At 41.2% G+C, this 22,979-nt stretch overlaps 1 protein-coding gene across 1 annotated transcript in view; it reads right to left on the bottom strand.

Annotated features, from left to right (window-relative positions):
- Window positions 1–22,979, bottom strand: part of LOC126481391 (uncharacterized) — a 121,013-nt gene that overhangs the window by 51,590 nt on the left and 46,444 nt on the right. The window contains exons 2-3 of the mRNA XM_050105116.1: window positions 11,657–11,864; window positions 3,411–3,585 (exon numbers count right to left, since the gene is read on the bottom strand). Of these exons, the coding sequence (XP_049961073.1) occupies window positions 3,411–3,585; window positions 11,657–11,864 (383 nt within the window). The remainder of the gene's footprint in view (window positions 1–3,410; window positions 3,586–11,656; window positions 11,865–22,979) is intronic.

The following is a 22,979-nucleotide window of genomic DNA, read 5'->3' as shown; positions in this document are numbered from 1 at the left end:
AGCAGCTAATGAAATATCAGTACGATGGTTCAGAACTGTTAAATTAATAGTAGATTTTTGACTGGCGACAAAGTGCACATGGCTGTTCATAATAGCAGACATGGCTGAATCAATCTTAGGTGCAGATTTCCTTGACTATTTTCGCCTTGTGCTGGACTCGGTGACAAAAGTACTTAGGCAAACCACTTCATGTGAAATTGTAAATGGATACGCCAGTTCCTAAGAAGAACTTCACACACTGAATCTACAGGCTTCTCCTCCTGCGGGAAAACCGAATCTCATACTGCTAGATATGACTGCAAGATACCAAACAGTCAACTGTGAAAGAATTCAACTATTGGAAGAAAATGCAGCACTTAAAACTTAAATACAGACAGCAGAAGAAGAATTCAAGTCAGTCAGTATGTATTCAAAGTGTACAAGTCTCGCCATTACGTAATGCTCATATCAAACAATCGCAACATGGACAGGGTCCACAGTGGGGAGTCAAACACAGTTCTGTGCATTGTATACACGCTACACCAGGATGGCTGGTGCATTTTAAACTGCAGCACCTAGTGCCACATAGACTGCATGTGGCTAAAAACTGACAGATGAGTTACTGGATGTGGAAATAGTGCAAAAATAGTGTAGTCACTGGACAGTTCATGTGCCTTGCCCATAAATTTAATACCAAAAACATGGTGGTTTATACATACTTTGTTGGCCTGTCAGCTTCTGAATGCATAGCCAATACCCAAAAGATATCCAATCTTGAATATCCAAGACTTTTCCCATGCATTGGCAGGTGCCACAATTTTCAGCTTAACTGCAAGAAAGAATATTTGCAGATTCCTGTGCTGAGCAAAGATGTGCTAAAAATGGCTGTCATCCCTTTCTGTTTATGCTGTACATGTTAGAAAATGTTTTACAGACCTAGCAGCGCTTCATTGACAAGTTATTACTCCAATTTGTTTACCTAGATGACATCCTAGTTTTCTCATCTTCCCCAGATGAACAAGAGGATCTCCTCCACATGGTTTTTAATAGGCTAGAACAGCACAAAGTAGTAATAAACTAAGACAACTCGCAGCTCCCATACAGATCATTGCCTGCCAGCAGAAGCAATAAGAAATTCAAGCAGTGTCTTTTCACCAAGATGATTTCAAAATCTTGACTACATCGATCAATTCACAACTGACAGACAGCATATCAGAGGAGACAAAAATGTTGTGGGTGACTGTCATGAATCAATGCATTGTACAAGAACATAGGTTATGAGGAGATTGCAGTGGCACAGGAATGATACCCACAAATCCAAGAACTTTCGCACAGTGTGAACACCAGCCTTAAGCTTGAACATCATTTGCTCACCAGATTGGAGAATCAGATTGGCTGCATCATTTTGCAGGGCAGGGCTCATCCATTGGTTCCTTTTACTATGCGGAAACACATCTTCAATCACTTGCACCAGTTGTTTCGCCTAGGACAGGATATGTCCCTCAACGAAATTGGTAACAATCTGTTTCATGAGGCCAGAAGTAACGAAAAAAGTGGACACACGACAGAAGTATGTGTAGTGTGTCATGTTCACTTTTATTTGATTGTGCTCCTTGTGGAGTAAGATGATTGTAGACATATTCTCTCAGTGGTTGATTGTGTGAGACAGTGAGTGGAGGCAGCACCATTGGCAGAAATCACCACAGAATTAACAGCTAAAACATTCATTCAGTTGTGGATATCTAGATTTTATTGCCTGGGTGTGATTACCACTGGTCAGAGTTGTCAATTTGGGTCAGCGTTGTTCACGTAACTCTGCAGGCTTTGTGGCATCAGATGCTTTTGCTCCACTGCCTACCATCCTCCAAAGGGATGGGTTGGTGAAATGGTGACATTGGATTCATAAGGCAGCTTTAATGTGCCATGGTGGACAATGGTGTGATGCACTTCCTTTTGTGGTGTTGGGCATATGCACTTCCTTCGAAGAGGACTTGCAGGCATGACTAGTGGAAGTCTTGTACAGTGAAGCTTTACATCTCCCAGCAGAATTTGTTAAACCTGTTGAACCATCAAACGTGTAAACACATTTCACAGATCTGCACACTACAGACAATACCACATGCTGTACCAAAAGTTTTTGTGCATAATACCTTCACATGTTGTGACTACCTAAGGTTAAGAGACAACACCATAAGATCAACACTGCAACTCCCATATTCAGGACCACTCAAAGTTCTCCAACAGGGAGACAATACATTTGTCACTTTACTGCATGGCAAGCCAACAGTAGCCTCCATTCATCATTTGAAACCATCCTGAATACTCATGATGATCCATTCACACATACTCCAGACACTGTGGTGGACATGCCAGGGGAACGTCAACCCTTTTCAGCACCCTGCATTAAACCATTAAACAACAAACATTGTTGCCTCCAGCTGTGCCCATACCCATGCATCCGGTTGATGGATGAATAGTGCTCCTGTGTTGCTCCCCCCCATGCACTGGCACTTATAGGATTACATTCTGGACTCAACATGCTTACCCCCCCCCCCCCCCCCCAATCAACCGTACTCCATGGGGGGAGGGGGAGAGAGGGGTGTCACACTATGGGGACTGCAGGATCAAAACAGTCAAAAATGTTACAAATGTACAACCTCTGACAAAGTAAACTCTCTGATGTCCACCTAAGGCAGATTAACACAGACATTCTTTGCTTCCAGCCATCTGAGTCTGGCTATTGAATTGTAAATATGTGCTTTTAGCTTGTGCAGTTTCAGTCAATAAAGTGTCATTTGTCAACCGTCATTTTGGGTTTGCCTACTTGTATTAACTTCCCTATGATGACAATGACACATGTATCTGTAGTCAGTCAGATGCTTTCAACTGTAATAAGCAGTCCTAATTCAGCATTCACATACTTACCTTTTGCTTTCATGTTTCAGAGGTTTCAGTGTGCCTCATGGCATACTTAGAACCTATCAAGTAATGAATAGGTTTCTGAAACATATCACCTTTTTGAAACTGGAATATTGTAACATATTACTCATAATTAACAGATTAGCCTTTTCCTATTTTATATCCTCAATGAGATATTCTGCAAAATGGGAAAAAATCTGTTTAGCTATTATATTCTGCTACATCACATTCAAATAAAGCAGTAAATAACTCCAAGTACATGAAATTGTACAATCATAATAACACCAGATACTCATGCAACACATATCATTAGTAATAATGGGACATCAAATGGCTGCTGAGTAAATTAATTAAGCTGGAAAAGGAAAAGAGTGTGAATAATTTTCCCCACTGTTTCACTTATCATCTGGTTGATGATTAATCCTGTGACTGTCTTGTTCAGAACAGAAAGGCTAGTGACAGGCAACATCCTATTTCTCAAGTTCTTGAGTGAACAAGGAGGATAAGTTTACCTGGATTCTCTGAGACTATCCTAACGAGAGCATCAACAGCATGCTCCTTCTGCAAGTACTCAGCAGGGTCTGGTGCATTTGGGTACTCGATGTCACCGAACCCATCCTCGCCGAAGTAGTTGTCTGACTCAGGTGTCTCCAGAATAGACTGTGAGGCACCCGCATACACTGGAATCTGCAACATTAACCATGACGGAGGACTGCTTGTTTGTAGCTGTGTATTGTAATTCTTCACTATCACATGGATCATAAGAAAGAGGAGCAGCCAGGAGAGTGAAGACAAGAGGCGGGGAAGAGGAAAAGATAGACTGTGATTGTGATTGGCAAATAATACATTAATATTGCATGAACTATTTAGCGAAATCAGATGAATCTTTTTTAATATGTACAGTTTTATTCTCCATGTGTTCATTCTTCATTAATAGTCTTATCATTATGGTGCAACATGATAGAACAAATTTGGAAGTAGGCTTGATCATCGATTGCAATAAGAATAAAATAATGTATGATGCACACTATGAGCCAAATAGTACACATTAACTATAGCCCTATAGGAGCATGTTATGGAACTGTGTTTTCATAACAGTCAAGGAAATCGACTGAATGGATGGCAAGAAAAGGAACAAAGAGTAAAAATCACCAAGAGATTTTTTCATGTCTGAACTGTAAAGTTAATAATCAGTGCGCATTACCAGTTTTGACTTAAGGCAATTAGATATGGACTTTTAATGTGAAAATCTTTCAAAAATGAGCAGATACACATTGAGAATTATTAGAAGAGACAGGGAAATGAATGTCAGGGAAAAACTGGAGTGGAAGGTGTAATTATTGACCACAATGAGAATGGAATGGAGGTTGTGGAACATGCATCTGATGTATGGGTTTTACATGAATGAAGAAAGTTATTCATGGGATTCTAAGACATGATAAATGGTTGAGGCAATGGTAGGTGCTATAATTACCCACATAAAAAAGTCCAAAGTACAAAGCCAGACCAATTCCACAATGCAAATCACAATATGACCCAAAAGCAAAGTGAAGCTGCTACAAGGAAATATAATTGTGAAATGAGAGAGAGACTGCTCTACTCCAGAATTACATGAAATTAGTTTGTTGATCAGTATCTTGAGGTGGCATTGGCCATCAGTGGCATGTATAGAACTTGAGGCAGTGTGGTATTTTGATTTTTTATTGTGCTGCTGCCTTGTGGGTGGTGTCATGCTGTCTGGTGCTGGTACAAGCAAGTTGAATAGTGGTGGCTTGTCTCAGCACCTCAAGAAATGTTGTAGCCACAGCAGTGGCGCTGGTACAAGATGAGTGGTAACACAGTGTGTTGCCACAGTCCTCTCCCTTTGAGGGCGGTAAGGGGGTTAGTGAAGGTGAGTCATTGTGACACTGGCCTCGCTACCCCACAATGGGGCCTATCTCATGGTACAGAAGAAGGCAACATCCGTGGCCTTCTTGGCCTCAAAGACCGAGACCACCAACCTTGGCCCTGACAGAAGTGCCCTGTTAGCAGTAACTGGAGGGTAGGGCTGGAAGTGACCCTAGTGGTGATCCTGCTGTGGTCAGATGCCCTGCAGCATGATGTCAGCCATCAGGAGCACTAATGCTGTCACAGATGGGAGCCATGTGAATGTCCGGCTTTTCAGGGGCAGGAGTGGGAACATGCTGGGGTGGCTCCTGCAGTCCACCTGGCAGCTCTGCCCATGCTAGAACCTTGTTCAATACCAGCCGCTGATGATCCAGCAAGGGGCTGGTATAGACAGCAGATGAGGGGGCTGAGGACGAGAGGGAGTACAGTGCAGGAGAACGGCAGAACCAAGGAAAGTGGAGCTGCTCCTTGAGGCTGAGGATAGGACAAAAAATCTGGTTCCAAGAGGTGTTGGATTGGAAGGCGCATGTGGGGGCATTGGAGTCCGACCCACCACCTGTGGGCATAACTGGTTGCGATAATGACCCAACAACCTGTCACTCTTATGTATGCTCACTCTTATGAATGATCACTGCAGCCAAAAGTGCAAGACCAGGTGGGGGAACCTGAATGGATGGAGGCAAGTAAGGAGGGTTAGATGTTGACAGCAGGAGGTTGCATTGGTGGACCACCAGCCTGTCACCTCTCTGATCCTGCTGACTGTGAAGATTGCCAGAATCCATTGCTCATGGTGGCCAAAAGTGGAAGCCCTGGTGGGGGACCCTAGTGTGTAGTGCAGCAGCGGAAGTGTACGAAGCGGGTGAGGGTTCAGCAGTAAGAGGTGAAGAACCATGCATGGCAGGCACCCCTGCAGCAACTCTGCTGGGCCCTTCTCATTAATAGAAGTAGCCCTGTAGAACTTAGAAAATGCATAAGCATGGCTTCTGCTGGAGTGTCTCTGATGTACTACTTCATCTTAATATTGAAGACCTGAATAAGATGTTATGCTTCCCCACTGATCTGTGTGTTAAACAGGGGCACCTGACACATTGGATACCAGACTTGGAACAAAAATGCTAAAAGGTCTAAGAGGTGAATTGTGGCCTGTTTTCTGTCATCAGGGTAAGAGGAAGACCTTCAGTAGAGAAGATCCAGGAGTGGGCATACACAGTAGACTCCATCATCACAGAACAGTGGTTGACAATGTATGGGGAATGGGAGTAAGCATCAATGATAAGCAACCAAAGTGCATCCAAGAAGGGGCACACAAAATACTGATAGACCTGTTTCTTTGGCTGTCTAGGTGCTGGCCACAGTGAGTAACATTGCCTTGGGGCAGCCAGATGACCTGTACACTTGGGATTCACAGCAATTAAGTGTTTCTTTTCCTATTTGACACACAGCCAGTAGACATAGAGGCAAGGAAGCTTCTTTGTCCATGAAGTCACCCAGTGACTGTGGTGTAAGAGCCAATGGACTTTTCACTGGAGGGAACCAAGAATGACTACCTGTGGCGAGGCATGTTTTGTCGTCAACATGATGATCCCATCGATAACTCAGTTTGTGGCACAACACAAAATAATTATGGACGGGGTCCGAAACTAAGGCCGGAAATCTTCAGGCCGCCCCTAATGTATGTGTTTCTGCACATGTTGTGAAATAGGATCCAGACTACTTTTATGAGAGGTATGAGAGCCCATAATAGCAAAACCATCCTCTGCCTTTTGAGCTTTCTCATAAAGATAAAAGCAAAGAACTTCCTCCCAGTTGAAGCCATGGTTGGGACCCATAGGAAGATGTGAAAGAGCATCCATGTTGGTGTGCTGAGCTGTCAGCTGGATGTGAATATCATTAAGGTAGCAACTGAGGAACATGGCCCATCATTGCATTCCTTGGGCGATCTTGTCTGCCTGGTGGGCAGCGGTGCCAAAAAGACAGGCTAATGGCTTTTGGTCTGTGGCAAGACGAAACTGTGCACCATACAAAAATACATGAAACTTTTTGATTGCATAAATAATAGGAAGGGCCTCCTTCTTGCTTTGAGAATAATTCTATTGTGCCACTTTGAGCATCTTTGAGGTGAAGACTATCAGCCGCTCTGAACCGAGTTTTCAATGGTGCAGCACAGCTGCTATCCAAAACTGGAATGCATCAGTAGCCAAGACAAGCTGCTTACCCACCCAAAATGAAGTGAGGCCAAAAACTGAGTGGAGTTAATTAGGAAACGAGACACTAAAAGTAGTAGATGAGTTTTGCTATTTGGGCAACAAAATAACTGACAATAGCAGAAGTGGAGAGGACATAAAATGTAGATTCACAAAGGCAAGAAAAGCGTTTCTGAATAAGAGAAATTTGTTAACACAGGATATAGATTTATGTGTTAGGAAGTTGCTTCTGAAGGTATTTGTCTGGAATGTATCTTAGTATGGAAGTGAAATGTGGATGATAAACTGTTCAGACAAGAAGAGAATAAAAGGTTTTGAAATGTGGTGCTATGGAAGAAAGGTTAGATGGATAGATCATGTAACCAATGAGGAGGTACTGAACACAAAAAAGAAGTTTGTGGCACAGATCAGGGATCAGTTGATAGGACACATTCTGAGACATCAGGGATCACCAATTTGAGCTGGCAGTTGGTGTGACTTTGCTAGTACTCTGACCAACAATGCCATATGTTCCTACTGTTGCAGTTCCAAATGCTGCTGACTTCCCAGCTGCTGCTGCTGCTGCAGCAAATGTTGACGCACAACTTCCAGGAATGCACTGATCGCTATCATCAAATCAGCAAGAAACATGTGTGAAAGGTCCAGTTGCTCCTGTCACTGCTCATTTTGTAATTAACCACACAAATAAGAACCTGCAAGAAGTTCTAAACGTTTTAATGCAAATACAGTTACATTATTCCATACAGGTCTAGAGTACGAAGCCTGGCCATGTCCACAGTACAAACCACAATGCGTCCAGGGAGCAGAGTCAAGTTACTATGCAGAAATAAAATAGTGAAATGAGAGAGAGACTGCGCTGCTCTGGGGTTATACCTGTATGAACATAATTTTTTCAGTGTCTCAAGGTGGCATTGGTCATCATCGGAACGTGCAGGACTGAGGGCGGTGTGGTCTTCTGGTGTTTGATCATGCCACCACCTGACGGTCAGCCCCATGCTGTGGGTGTGTTGAATGGCAGTGGGTCATGTTGGCAGCTCACAAAATGTTGAGCTAATCATGACAGTGGCACCAGTATAAGATGAGCAGATGGATTACTGCAGAAGCTGGTAGGTGACATTAGAAAACTTGGTAGAAGCAACAAACTGAAGACTGCAATGCCTGAAGATGTCTGAAGGAAGACTTTATTGAGCAGTGGATGTCAAATGGTTGATGGTGGTTGGGACAATGTGACTGTGCCCTTGGTACCAATGAAGGAGTGCTGACTCCTGATGAAGAGTTGTGTGTGTGTGTGTGTGTGTGTGTGTGTGTGTGTGTGTGTGTTGGTTTTCTTCTGCATAAATATAGAATATAAGATAAATATAAAAGTAAATATAAGTAAGCCAACAATGAACCTACATGCAGTTTTGCTCTTTCCTTGATCTTGCGGTAGCCTCAGAGTGTCTCCCTGTGCCTTCTTCATATCTTCAACCTGGTTGTCTTTCAGAGCAAAGATTTTTCATTTGATCCATATCAGTCACTAAGTGCTGAATGTCTACCTGTGAGGATATGATGCCTATTTGACCATTAGTACAGGAGTGTTCTACAGCCACAGCCAATCAGTAAGCCATTGCCCACCTTGCAGGACCACTTAAAATATTTTTCCAATTATTTAAACTTTACTGTATACTGATCTATCAGTTTGATAGAGCTGTTGTATTCTGGATGACTAGACATGCCAGGAATCTGAGTTTTGTGCTCTTTTGGGTAATAATTTGGAAATTGTAAGTGTTTTATTGACATTTGTTTGAGATTGAGATTGACCCTGGAGTAAAAGCTATGAACACTAAATTTGGTATGAGACTCTAGTTAGGCATTATACTCTTGGTAGACATCATCACCAAAACCTAACCAATTCTTGCTAAAAAATATAAATTAACCTGACCCCTCAGCATTATGAGAAATGTATTGTGTTGAAATGAACATGGAACACACATATCCATGCAAGAAAATGATTGCTGTTTGGAACTGAGTGAACACTATTATAATGGCAACTACCATAAATACAATAAACATTGACCAGGTTTGCGACCAGCCTGGGAGTCTTATTTGAGGTGTACATGCTGATCCCAAAAGCAGCAGAAGAAGAGATAGAGAAAATATGAATGGAATGAACAGGTAACATAGCATGATATCTAATTATCATGGGAGATTGGAGCAGTGTCATAGGAAAAGGAACTGAAGACACAGTTACGGAAGAATATGGGCTTGGTAGTAGAAATGAGAGAGGAGAAAGTCTAGTAGAATTCTGCAGTAACTTCAGTCAGTTATATGGAATAACTCTTCAAAAATCAGAAGAGGATCAGGAATGCTTGAAAAAGGCCTGGAAACATGAGGAGATACCAACTGTATTACACAATGGTAATGAAGAGATTCCAAAATCAGATAATGGATTGTAAGGCATACCAACTAACAGACACAGACTCAGACTGCAATTTAGCAAGGATGAAGAGTAGGTTGAATTTTAAAGAGAATCATCTGGAGAAATCAACATGGAAAAAAGTGGAATGCTGAAGTACTGAGGAATGATGATGTATGTTTGAAATTTTCTGAGGCTGTAAATGCTGCCAGACCACAGTAAACAGTTCATATGGTTACAATCACAGCAGCTGAACAGGTGGTTCCAGGAAAAATGTAAAGAAACCAAAGAAAAATGATTGTTGGAAGGAAAAATTCAGCATATAGAAAAGTCATAACACCCTTCAATGAAATTAAAGGCAAGGGTGTCAACATTAAAAATGCAAGAGGAATTCCACTGTTAAACACAGTGAAGAGAAAAAATACATCAATGGCTTCCACAAGGTGGAGGAGCTTTCTGATGAAACGATAGAAGAAAAAGTGGGAGTCGAAATGTAAGACAAGACATAAGGGAACCAATATTAGAGTATGGGTTTAAGAGAGCTTTGGAAGACTTGTGATCCAATCAGGAGGAAAGCAAAGATAACACTGATTCTGAATTTCTAAGATCACTGAAAAAAACAGCTATCAAGTGAATTTTCAAGTTGACATGTAGAATTTATTAGCCTGATGACATACTGACAGATAGAATGTTATCTACAAAATCCCAAAGATAATAGGGGCAGGTGAGTGTGAATATTAGAGCACAACCAGTTTAATGTCTCATGCACCTAAGTTACTGACAAGAATACTATATGGGAGAATAGAAAAGAAAACTGCGGAGCTCCTGGCTGATGATCAGTTTAGCACTAGAGCTGCGGTTCTGACACTGTGTGTGATAATGGAAGCAAGATTTAAGAAAAATCAAGAGACATTCATAGGATTTGCCAACATATCACAAGTGTTTGACCACGTAAAATGCACAAGATGTTCGAAATTCTGAGAAAATTGGGAGTAAACCGTAGGGAAAGCCATGTAATATACCAGAATCAAGACGGAAGAATTAGAATGGAAGACCAAGAATGAAGTGCCCCGATCAAAGAGTATATAAGAGAGGCATGCAGTCCTTCTTCCTACAGTTCAATTTATACATCAAAGAAGTAATGATGGAAATAAGACATAGGTTAGGAATGGGTCTAAAATTCAGGGTAAAACAATATCAATGAATAAGATTCTCTGTTCACATTTATGTCCTGGGTGAAAGTGAGAAAGAATTACCTGACATACTGAGTGAGTGAAAGTGAGGAAGAATTATGTGACATACTGAATGGAATGAACTGTCTGCTGAGCAGAGAATACAGTGTAATAGTAACCTGAAGAAAGACAAGAGTAATGAGGAGCAGCAGAAATGAAATTGCTGATAAACTTAAAATTGGAGACCACAAAGTATATGAAATAAAGGAATTCTCTTGCCTGGAAGCAAAGGAAAAATCAAGGAGGACATAAAAAGCAGAGTAGCACATGCAAAGAAAGCATTCCCGCATTCCCAGATAAAAGTAGTCAACTAGTATAAAACACTGGCATGAACATATTGAAAATATTCCTGAGAATATTTATCCTGAGCACAGCATTGGATCAATGTGGATCAAGAAAGGTGGGGAAATTGGAAAAGAAGAGAATCGCAGTATTTAGGGCATAGAGCTGTAGAAAGATGTTGACAATTTGGGGAACTGATAAGAAATGTGATGCTTCTCTGTGTTGCTGGTGAAGAAAGGAATGTGTGTCTAGAAGAAGGTACAGGGTGATAAAACATGTGTTAAGGCATCAGGGAACAACTTCCATGATACTAGGGTTACCTGTAGAGGGTGAAAACTGAAGGGGAAGACATAGATTGGAATACATCCAATGAGTAATTGCAAACATCATGTTTAAGTGCTACTCTGTGATGAAAAGGCTGGCATAGCAGAGGATGTTGTGATGGCCCTAATCAAACTACTTGGAGGACTGGAAACCAAAAAAAAGTAAGTGCAAACATGGTGTCATTGACAGAAATAGATATTGTGTAGTATTTTGAATTTGTTCACATTTACAACACTTGCAGCAACTACAACTGCTCCCTGAGTGAGAAACTTTATGGAAATGAAAAGTTCCACATTGAGAACAGTCAGACAGGCAGCAGTTCTGCTACCAAATGTGGGACTTCCTGCCTGTGCAGCAAAGACAGGTTGCATCGAGCAAGAGTTCTGCTGTATGCTGGGAAGATGGGCTGTAGGAACTGGCCTAAGTGTACTTACATCGAGCCTGCCCGCGGTGTCCAACGTCTTGAGGACGTTGGCGACCACGTTGTCAAGCATTGTGTTGCCATTGGCACAGGTAATGGCTTCCACAGAGACACCTGGTGTGCCCAGTGCTATCAGCAGTGCCACCGCATCGTCAGCACCGGCATCCGTGTCCACCACCAGCTGCACTGGCCCATCTGTCTGGTGCAGCTGCCGCACCAGCCTGACAAGAGTGCAAGCACACATCTCAGTTTTCAGAATGGCATTTTTACTGGCCATTGCAAACAATACAATGTAATGCGATGAAATTCTTCATTGTATAATCAATTACAAGTCATGGGTTGTGTTTCAACATTCGGTCATAACCATAAGGTGGTGGTGTTGTTGCTGTTGTGGTCTTCAGTTTGGAGACTGGTTTGATTCAGCTGTCTTTGTTAGACCAAGTCTGATGCATGCAGTCACAACACCCCTGTTCATTTTTGTTCTACACTGAGACAGCAGTGCTCCAAACGGACAGTAAGCTACACTTCTGAATATGATATCAGATAAGTGCAAATAGTATCATTTACATTGATTTGGAACATAGTTTTTACAAAAAGTAACATATGAAGTATAATAAAAATTGGCAGTTGCTAAAAAATTACACAGCATTTGTCCCTCTTTAGTTTCCTGAGGACCCTGTGAGTTATGACACACTACATTACAGAACAGTTTAATTATAATGCATTTGTAACATACAAATATTTACTGAAGAATGTTTTTTTCCCTTTAAGAACAAAAACTGACTAGTAAATATAAGATTATCTTAATCTTTGCAGAAAGACATTGTATATCTACCCAACAACGTGAAGTTTTGCTGACTACATTAACAGCAAAATCACTTAATGTGACATGTAGGAAAATTGTATGGAATGCAATACTTATGTTATTTAACGTACCAAATAAGCAACCATAACTGTAGCTGGAAAAAAAAAGCCACACACACACGATAATTAAATGTCAAAAGCGATAATACAGTTTCCCAACACAGAAGAAACCATTTCTTGCTACCTCTAAGGCGCAAACAGTAAGAACATCAACACAGCCATCTTTTGAAGAGAAAGAATAATTACATTTACAAAAATATTTGTATATTAGAAAGTAGAGTGAAGTGTAAGAAAGTGCAAAAAAGTGTGCATCATTAGACTCCAAACAAAAAAGTTCTACATCAAAAAAGGTGGCTATCATACTAAGAACAGCCAGCAGAAGAAATGTACAGTTGTCAAGCATAAAATGCTGTCCAGAATGAGATTTTCACTCTGCAGCGGAGTGTGCGCTGATATGAAACTTCCTGGCAGATTAAAACTGTGTGCCCGACCGAGACTCGAACTCGGAACCTTTGCCTTTTGCGGGCAAGTGCTCTACCAACTGAGCTACCGAAGCTTCGGTAGCTCAGTTGGTAGGCAAACTGAAGGCAAAGGTTCCGAGTTCGAGTCTCGTTCGGGCACACAGTTTTAATCTGCCAGGAAGTTTCATAAAATGCTGTGTTTATATTACATTGCATTCAGCTGAGTTAGATGCAACTGTACACATATTCAAAAGTATTTCTTCATGAATAAGCTGTAGCTTATGTCACAATCAATTTGCATCTCTTGATAATTTACTGATGATTGGAATGCAAAAATATAGTGATTATATCTTTAATTAAGTACACATATAAGTAAAAACAAACATCAAGCTTACAGCTGGCTTTCTCACCACGAGAATGCTAGTGTTGTTCCAACAGTCAAACAATAATAACTTTCACAGCAGTGTCTGTAGTGACTGTTCATGTTAGTCTGTGGCTGGGGTCTCCTGTGCAAGCCGTTTTGTCTCTCAATGACTGCTGTAATCTACATCCAGTTTAACTTGCTTACAGTAGTCAAGCCTTAAGATGAATTTCCACATGCAACAATTTTTATCCTCTACATTTTGTGCTGTTACAATTATTGATAGCAACACTGATGTCTTCCCCATGTGAGTTTCATCAAGTAAATACTTATAAAATATTATTTCAATGTGTTTATGTTACATTTATTTCCAAATGAACACACAATTTTATTTTCTGTTTCATTTGGAGTTGTATGCGACAATGTGGCATTGTAGTTTTCTGTGAAAATGGTACTTAGCTGTGCAGGTCACTGCCATGTTTGAACCTACAGCCAGCAGAAGTGAGAAGGTGGGATCTGCATTATCAAGAACCTCATTGTGCTTTTCAGTAATTAAAAAATATTGAAATCAAAATCTTCCTAGTTGGACCTGTAATTGATGCAATGAAAACATTGGTTAATGGAAGATGTCCATTTCACACAGAGTATATTGGTGTTTTATGCAGTCATACTGATAGAGGAATTATCTTGCAGACAATAAACATTGACCTGAGAAGATTTACTAGAGAAAAATATTGTGTGGATATTTTATTTCATGAACAATAAATATTTCAGAAACCTGCATCTGAAATGAATGAACTTCATATACATGCAAATATTAAATATCTTGACTGAAAATGTTATTCTCCAATACCGCTAAACTTTGATTATACTGTCATTGAAAGATAGTCATTTCTGACTTAATAATTATGAAGTTTGATGGTTTATGTAATTAGTTAACTCTGTTCTCTACTTAGAGCTGTCAACCAAAGCTGATTATTTACAGGAAAAGTACTTGACAGCTTCAAGTAAACTAACATTTTATGACCATAAAAAATGAGAAAGGAAATTAATACAAAAAAGTTGAAGTTATGTGATGTTACATCAAGTTTCCTACAGCCTTGATGTCTAGAAATTTATAGACGCTATATGAAGCACAAACTTCCTCCATTATCAAACAACCAATACTGTAATGACTCAGTATGGGTCCTTTCAAATGATAGTTTTCTGTAGTCAAGCTGAATCAAATATTTCTTTTCTCCCCACTTCATTAGTTATTTTATCCACCATCTAATCTTCAGCGTTCTTTGCAGCACTGCACTGAAACACTCTTATCCTTTTCTTGTCTGAACTGTTTATTGTTTTAGTTCCCCTTCCATACAGTGATATACTCCACCTTCAGAAAATACTTTCTACACTGAAATTTATATCCTTTATAACAAGCTGGTTTTTTTCCCAAAATACTTTTCCAGCTAATATAAGTATACATTTTACGTCCTCTCTACTTTGCTCATTATTTATTTTGAGCCCAAATAGAAAAATTGATCTACTACATTTCGCACCCCATTTTCTAAACTACTAATTCCCACAACATCACCTGGTTCAGTTTGACTACATTCCATTACCCTTGCTTTACTTTTGTTGATGTCTATGCACAGGTCATGTAATTCTCCTAAATTAGGTGCTGGTCCCCTATATGTCCAATAGCATCCCACATGTGTTCCATCGGATTCAGATCAGGCAAGTTTGGTAGCCAACACTATAGTGTGAGTTCACTACCATGCTCCTCAAACCACTGTAGCATGATTCTGGTCTTGTAACACAGACAGTTATCCTGCTGCAAGATGTCATCACCATCGGGAAGACATCAAGCATGAAGGGATGCAGGTGGTCTGCAACAATGTTTATGTAGTGCACAATTGTCACGATGCCATGCAATACCAGGTGAATGTCTGCCACGGCTCGTGTGCGTGACCTGATGCATGTGTTGAGCAGCCATTTGCCTGGATGACAGCATATCATGGACATGACCATTAACCTGGTATAACAAGAAACATAATTCATCCAACTAAGTGACATGTTACTATTAACCCACAGTGCAATGCCAATGATCCCAAGCCAGCTACAGTCATGATTGATTATGTCATTGGGTCAACATGGGAACATGTAGGGATCATACAATGTGGAGCCCCATGTTCAACAAGGCTTAATTGTAGAACACTTGTGGCTGCACCAGCACTTTACTGTGTGAAATCAACCACAGAATACCGTCAATCTTACTTCACAGAGCAGGCAGTCCTCCAAGCTCCATGTTCTGTGACAAGGCATGGACATCCAACACATTGTTGTCTTCCTTCAGCCAGTTTGCGGAGATGCTTGTGTAACTATCATGAAATATTGAGGCTGATATCTACTGCAAAGGCTTGCCAACAGTCTGCTTTAGCCACTTATAAAGCTAATAAAGTGTTGTTTATAGAACTGGGAATGGTATAACTGAGTACTTCTACAATATAACCAACTTCATAATTTGTGGAATGTTGTTTAGCACACCATCCACCTGTATAGCATAGTGAAATTGCAGGTAATGTAAGGAAGAGATGTGGCATATGGCTGCACTTTGAAACAATGCTAGGGTGAGTGAATTTAACAAACACACAGACAGAACAATTTACTGTCATACCAGCAGGGATGGTAAACTGCTAACCATTTGCAATAGTAAGTAAATAGGGCACTCACAAGCTTACACAGAACTTTTTGCAGGAGAACTGGCTACCTCTGACCCATTAATTGGGTAAAAAAATGTATGGCTTAATCTGTCTTCATCCATAGTATCAATAACTGAAGCTGAAGGTCTGGTGAAATTCGTGGGAATAAGGAGCATGAAGGTTTACATACTTGAAAATATTGTCGATTCGACTGTTGAAAACAGATTGTGTTGTGAAATCTGAATCATTGTTGAATTCTCACAGTAATTTAGGGAATGTATAACTTATATTTTCCTCATGACCCATGTGTGCTACTCTATGCACTATTGTAATTGCTACTCTTTGCAATATTGTAGTCACCTCAGCCAGTTCCTGGTTGCATGGGGAAGATGACAGGCCAGGCTTTCCCTGATGCTCCTAAATGCATTACAGTCAGAGCCTATCAGTCTGATTTCGAGGGCAAGTAGTTTCCCCATGATGGTCAGTTTTTTCTGACACTGGTTACAGAAAATTTATAAAAGTCCTGCCAAGAAGCAGCACTTTTTTTGTGTCATCAACCTTCTGGCTGGTTTGATGCACACAGCCCACCACAAATTCCCCTGCTGCACCAAACTCTTCATCTCATAGTAGCACTTGCACCCTAAGTCCTCAATTCTTTGTTGGATGTATTAAGTCTCTCCCCTACAGTTTCTACCCTCTACAATTCCCACCAGTACCATGGAGGTTATTCCCTGACGTTCTAACTCATGTCCTATCATTCTTCCCATTCTCCTTGTCAGTTTTCCAAACGTTCCTTTATTCCCAACTATGAAAAAAAAAAAAAAAAACGCCTCATTCCTTAACATACTATCAATTCACAGTTTCCAACGTTCTTCTGTAGGACCACATCTCAGACACTTCAGTTCTGTGTTACTTTTCCTACAGCCCATGATCAACTACCACTCCAAATATGCATTCTGAGAAATTTCATCCTCAAATTAAGGCCTATGTTTGGTCCCATCAGACAGCTCTTGGCCAGGTATGCCCTCTTTCCCTATGCAAGTCTGTTTTGTATGTCCACCTTCCTTCGTCCATCATGGTTTATCCCTTTCACTACTGCAGATACGCTCTTTGCATTCCGTACTGAGCATGTTTTTGATAATGGTTACACTGTTCACCTGATACTAGTGCCTGTATTGAGAGATGGCGTTCCTGCCGATATCAAACACTTATAGTTCGACTTTTCGAAAACTGTTGGATGAAAAAATTTGATTTTTGCACGTTTTACAGTATGATATCTTCACTCGGTAAGGAACTGAATTTCTTTTATTATCCATCATACTTACTGCACTGCATCAAATTAAGTAAAAAGTTGCCTGTGATGAGAGACAATGTTCCTACCAATATTAAATACTTATCATCCGATGTTTCGAAAACTATTAAGTGAAAAAAATTTGATGTTTGTACATCTTACAGTCTGATATCTTCACTCGATAAACAACTGAATTTCTTTTCGTTGTCCATCATACTTACTGTGCTGCAGGGTGCGATTTGTGCTTTTACCAGTGGGGGGGGGGGGGGGGGGATGTCTTAGGGGGTTAGTAGAATTATATATGTTGCTAGCTTGGACCGTGGCGTTACGCATGGTTAAACAGCTATTTTTAAATATATGTTAATGCCGAAACTCACTATTCACGCGTATGCACTATCAGAAAAGCCATCCCTTGTTATATCTTTAAAAGTACATTACAGGTAAAGCTTATTTACAAAATCATCTACATACAGGTATACGAGAGGGATTCAAAAAGTAGAGGCACATTTGTGAAAATCTGTACTTATTCTGATGTTAGATAACGGAAACATATTAATAGTATTAATAGTAAGACTTACTAAAAACTTTCAGTGTTCGGCTCCACAAATTTAAATTATAAGTAAAGTTTTATTCCAGAGCGTGGGAAATAAACATCCCAGGTCGGGATGCATAAACTAAAACCAGAGGAGGGGATGGTCTGATGCAGAGGGGGGAAATCCCCCCATCCCCCCCCAGCAAATCGCACACTGCTGTGCTGCATCAAATTAAATAACTCATTGCCTTCGTTGAGAGACAGCGTTCCAGGCAATATGAAATAGTACTTATCATCCGATTTTTTGAAAACTAAAGGTGAAGAAATTTAATTTTTGCACATCTCACAATTTAATAACTTCGACTGATAAAGGACTGAATTTCTATTCGTTATATGCCATAGTTACTGTGCTGCATCAAATTACGGAAAACATTGTGCAAAAGTTTAAAGATTTTGCAAAGGTAAAAACACATTACGCTAATTTTGTGCATAGTTGATTGTAGCTAATACATTGCAGTGAATGAAACGTAGATAATATCGAAATTTTAGTTAAAACTGAGAGCAGAAGGATACCTCATTTCGTTGCCGAGTAATTGGTTTTATTTCCGAAGGACGGTACCGCAAGACACGCCCAATCACGTCATTGCGCATCGCTAATCAAGTGGACATAACCATCGTCATATCTCATAAAAGATTCACGACATTGAAACGAAGTTACCTGCAAATGATAGCACGCAATGTGGCACACATGATGTATGATAAATTCTCGAAGCTTTCTTATTATCTGTGATATGGAAGTAACTCATCCATGGCAGTGAGATGTTGGCGATTCAGGACGCATTCAGCCATCCATATCACTGTAGGACATCCTCAGAAATTTCATACTCAAATTAAGACCTATGTTTGGTCTCTTGTAGGACCACATCTCAGACACTTCAGTTCTGTGTTACTGTTCCTACTGTCCACGATCAACTACCACTCCAAATATGCATTCTCAGAATTTTCGTCCTCAAATTAAGGCCTATGTTTGGTCCCAACAGACTTCCCTTGGCTAAGAATGCCCTCTTTCCCTGTGCTAGTCTACTTTTTATCTCCACCTTGCTTTGCCTGTCACGGTTTCTTTCGCTTGCAAGATAGAAGAGCTCCTTGTTGTTGTTGTGGTCTTCAGTCCAGAGACTGGTTTGATGCAGCTGTCCATGCTATTATATCCTGTGCAAGCTTCTTCACCTCTGAGTAACTACTGCAACCTACATCCTTTTGAATCTGTTTAGTGTACTCATCTCTTGGTCTCCCTCTGCAATTTTTATCCTCCGCACTTCCCTCCAATACTAAATTGATGATTACTTGATGCCTCAGAACGTGTCCTACCAACCGATTTCTTTTTCTAGTCAAGTTGTGCCACAAAGTCCTCTTCTCCGCAGTTCTATTCAGAACCTCCTCATTAGTTACATGATCTACCCATCTGATCTTCAGCATTCTTCTGTAGCACCACATTTCGAAAGCTTCTGTTCTCTTCTTGTCCAAATTATTTAGCGTCCATGTTTCACATCCATACATGTCTACAGTCCATACAAATACTTCCAGAAACGACTTCTTGTCACTCGATGTTAACAAACGTCTCTTCTTCAGAAAAGCTTTCCTTGTCATTACCATTCTACTTTTTATATCCGCTCTACATCGACCATCATCAGTTATCAGCGACGGCTTTAGGGTGGGGCGACTCGGGCGGTCGCCCAGGGCGCCGGGGGCCCAAGGGGCGCCACGTACTAAACGCATGTAAAAAAAAAAAATTACAATTTACAATCACCCATTTCGCGAAACTAAAATATTATTCAGTCTCATTCAACATACGTCGCTAATCTCACGAATGCGCGATGAATTCGGGGTAGCAGAAGAGAAATCATGCTGAATGCAATTTTCGTATTGTCTGCAACCATCCATGTTTGACGCGGGCTAGCACGGGCTCTACCAAAGCGCCTCTCTTATTTGTTTCAAGAACTGCAACAAGGAAGAGCCCATGCAGCCGCACCATCTCTCGTTTACAACAGAAACTACCGGTCGCTCCAAATAAAAGAAAATACAGACTGTGAAATATACACTCCTGGAAATGGAAAAAAGAACACATTGACACCGGTGCGTCAGACCCACCATACTTGCTCCGGACACTGCGAGAGGGCTGTACAAGCAATGATCACACGCACGGCACAGCGGACACACCAGGAACCGCGGTGTTGGCCGTCGAATGGCGCTAGCTGCGCAGCATTTGTGCACCGCCGCCGTCAGTGTCAGCCAGTTTGCCGTGGCATACGGAGCTCCATCGCAGTCTTTAACACTGGTAGCATGCCGCGACAGCGTGGACGTGAACCGTATGTGCAGTTGACGGACTTTGAGCGAGGGCGTATAGTGGGCCTGCGAGAGGCCGGGTGGACGTACCGCCGAATTGCTCAACACGTGGGGTGTGAGGTCTCCACAGTACATCGATGTTGTCGCCAGTGGTCGGTGGAAGGTGCACGTGCCCGTCGACCTGGGACCGGACCGCAGCGACGCACGGATGCACGCCAAGACCGTAGGATCCTACGCAGTGCCGTAGGGGACCGCACCGCCACTTCCCAGCAAATTAGGGACACTGTTGCTCCTGGGGTGTCGGCGAGGACCATTCGCAACCGTCTCCATGAAGCTGGGCTACGGTCCCGCACACCGTTAGGCCGTCTTCCGCTCACGCCCCAACATCGTGCAGCCCGCCTCCAGTGGTGTCGCGACAGGCGTGAATGGAGGGACGAATGGAGACGTGTCGTCTTCAGCGATGAGAGTCGCTTCTGCCTTGGTGCCAATGATGGTCGTATGCGTGTTTGGCGTCGTGCAGGTGAGCGCCACAATCAGGACTGCATACGACCGAGGCACACAGGGCCAACACCCGGCATCATGGTGTGGGGAGCGATCTCCTACACTGGCCGTACACCACTGGTGATCGTCGAGGGGACACTGAATAGTGCACGGTACATCCAAACCGTCATCGAACCCATCGTTCTACCATTCCTAGACCGGCAAGGGAACTTGCTGTTCCAACAGGACAATGCACGTCCGCATGTATCCCGTGCCACCCAACGTGCTCTAGAAGGTGTAAGTCAACTACCCTGGCCAGCAAGATCTCCGGATCTGTCCCCCATTGAGCATGTTTGGGACTGGATGAAGCGTCGTCTCACGCGGTCTGCACGTCCAGCACTAACGCTGGTCCAACTGAGGCGCCAGGTGGAAATGGCATGGCAAGCCGTTCCACAGGACTACATCCAGCATCTCTACGATCGTCTCCATGGGAGAATAGCAGCCTGCATTGCTGCGAAAGGTGGATATACACTGTACTAGTGCCGACATTGTGCATGCTCTGTTGCCTGTGTCTATGTGCCTGTGGTTCTGTCAGTGTGATCATGTGATGTATCTGACCCCAGGAATGTGTCAATAAAGTTTCCCCTTCCTGGGACAATGAATTCCCGGTGTTCTTATTTCAATTTCCAGGAGTGTACATTACATTATGATTTAATTAATACGAATGTATTTATATCGAATATTTGTGACTTAATGACTCATGTACATTAATTAATAGATCATGCAATGCGTGCACTGCATTCATAGAGAATTCTCCCCTAACTTACTGAAATAATACAGCGCCACACAATGTTTGTTAGACTGCATTTGTTGGCAGCGCTACGATTTGCACCCGCATGTCAGTAACTGTCAGTAAGAGTCGGAGGCAGCGGTCATGTTTTCGTGGCTGAATAATTGTGAGTGAAACGAGTGTCGTGACTGTGTCAACATTTTAATTTTCTGGTAGGTGCGAAAAACATTTTTATCTTTCAGTTCATGTTTTTTTCTAGTTACGTCTACTGATAGGTGAATTTCTTTATTTGTTATAGATCGAATATTGTGGTCGTGAAATAGAGCAGTGTCCAAGCAATAATTTGTCAAATTATTAAATCATGCCAGAAGAGAAGGAAATGATTTAAAAAAAGCTTTCTGGTTCTGAAAATCGGAAAAGAAAAGCTGAAAAAGAAAAAGTTCTTGAAGAAACTAAAAAGCACGTGAATATTTATAAGTACCTTGAAGGAAATTCTAAGGCAAATACTTCAGATATTGAATCAAAAGTCCATGTATCAGCAAATATTTCTTCAGACTGTGAACAATTATACACAAAAAATATACAATCACCTATTGAAGGTGATCAAATTGACCAGCGCAGTACATCTTTGCATGAATCCTCTGATATTTCTCCAAGTCAAAATCAACACATGACATCTGTGGTCGATGAAAGTATCAACGTTCTTGCAATAAAAGAATACAATGTTTCTGATGTAGGTACGTGGCCAAAAGTACTTAATGCTATAGATATAGATCGCATTATAATATGTGGACCCTCACAAGTATGTCTAAATAACTTTCCAAAAGATGAAAATGGGCGTCATTTCTCTTCAACTCATTACACAAGAAAACTATCAAACGAAGAAACTATCAGACGACGGTGGCTAGTTTATTCTGTATCAAACGACAGTGTCTTTTGCTTTTGTTGTCGACTGTTTGATTTAAAGTCAACTACTAATTTGACTACCACTGTGGGTTTCAGAAATTGGAAACATTTAAGTGAAGCTCTGAAACTGCATGAAAATAGTCCTAACCACAAAAAAGCATTTACTCAATGGACTGAAGCTGAAATCAGGTTTAAAGCTGGATTAACTATTGACAAGGAAGAACAAAAGCTAATTTCTAAAGAAAGTTTACGATGGAGCAATGTGGTTCAAAGATTGATGCACATTACTTTGTATTTGGCTGAAAATAATATGGCATTCAGAGGGTTATCAGATAAATTATTTACGCCAAATAATGGAAAATTCTTAGGTCTTGTGCAGTTATTGGCAAAGTTTGATCCAATCATGGAAGAGCACGTCAGACTGGCATTGAATGGTGATTTGGCTGACCATTATTGCGGCAAAAATATACAAAATGAATTAATAGAACTCATGGCATCACACGTTGTGTCTACAATCGTATCCCGCATAAAGGGTTCAAAGTATTATGCAATCATAGCTGACTGTACTCCAGATATAAGCCACAAAGAACAACTTTCGATAACTTTAAGATGCGCCGACATAAC

This window comes from Schistocerca serialis, chromosome 5 (assembly GCF_023864345.2).
Source record: "Schistocerca serialis cubense isolate TAMUIC-IGC-003099 chromosome 5, iqSchSeri2.2, whole genome shotgun sequence".
NCBI classification, from domain to species: domain Eukaryota; kingdom Metazoa; phylum Arthropoda; class Insecta; order Orthoptera; family Acrididae; genus Schistocerca; species Schistocerca serialis.
Note: the sequence above shows the minus strand (reverse complement) of the source record. Positions and strands in the feature narration are given on the sequence as shown.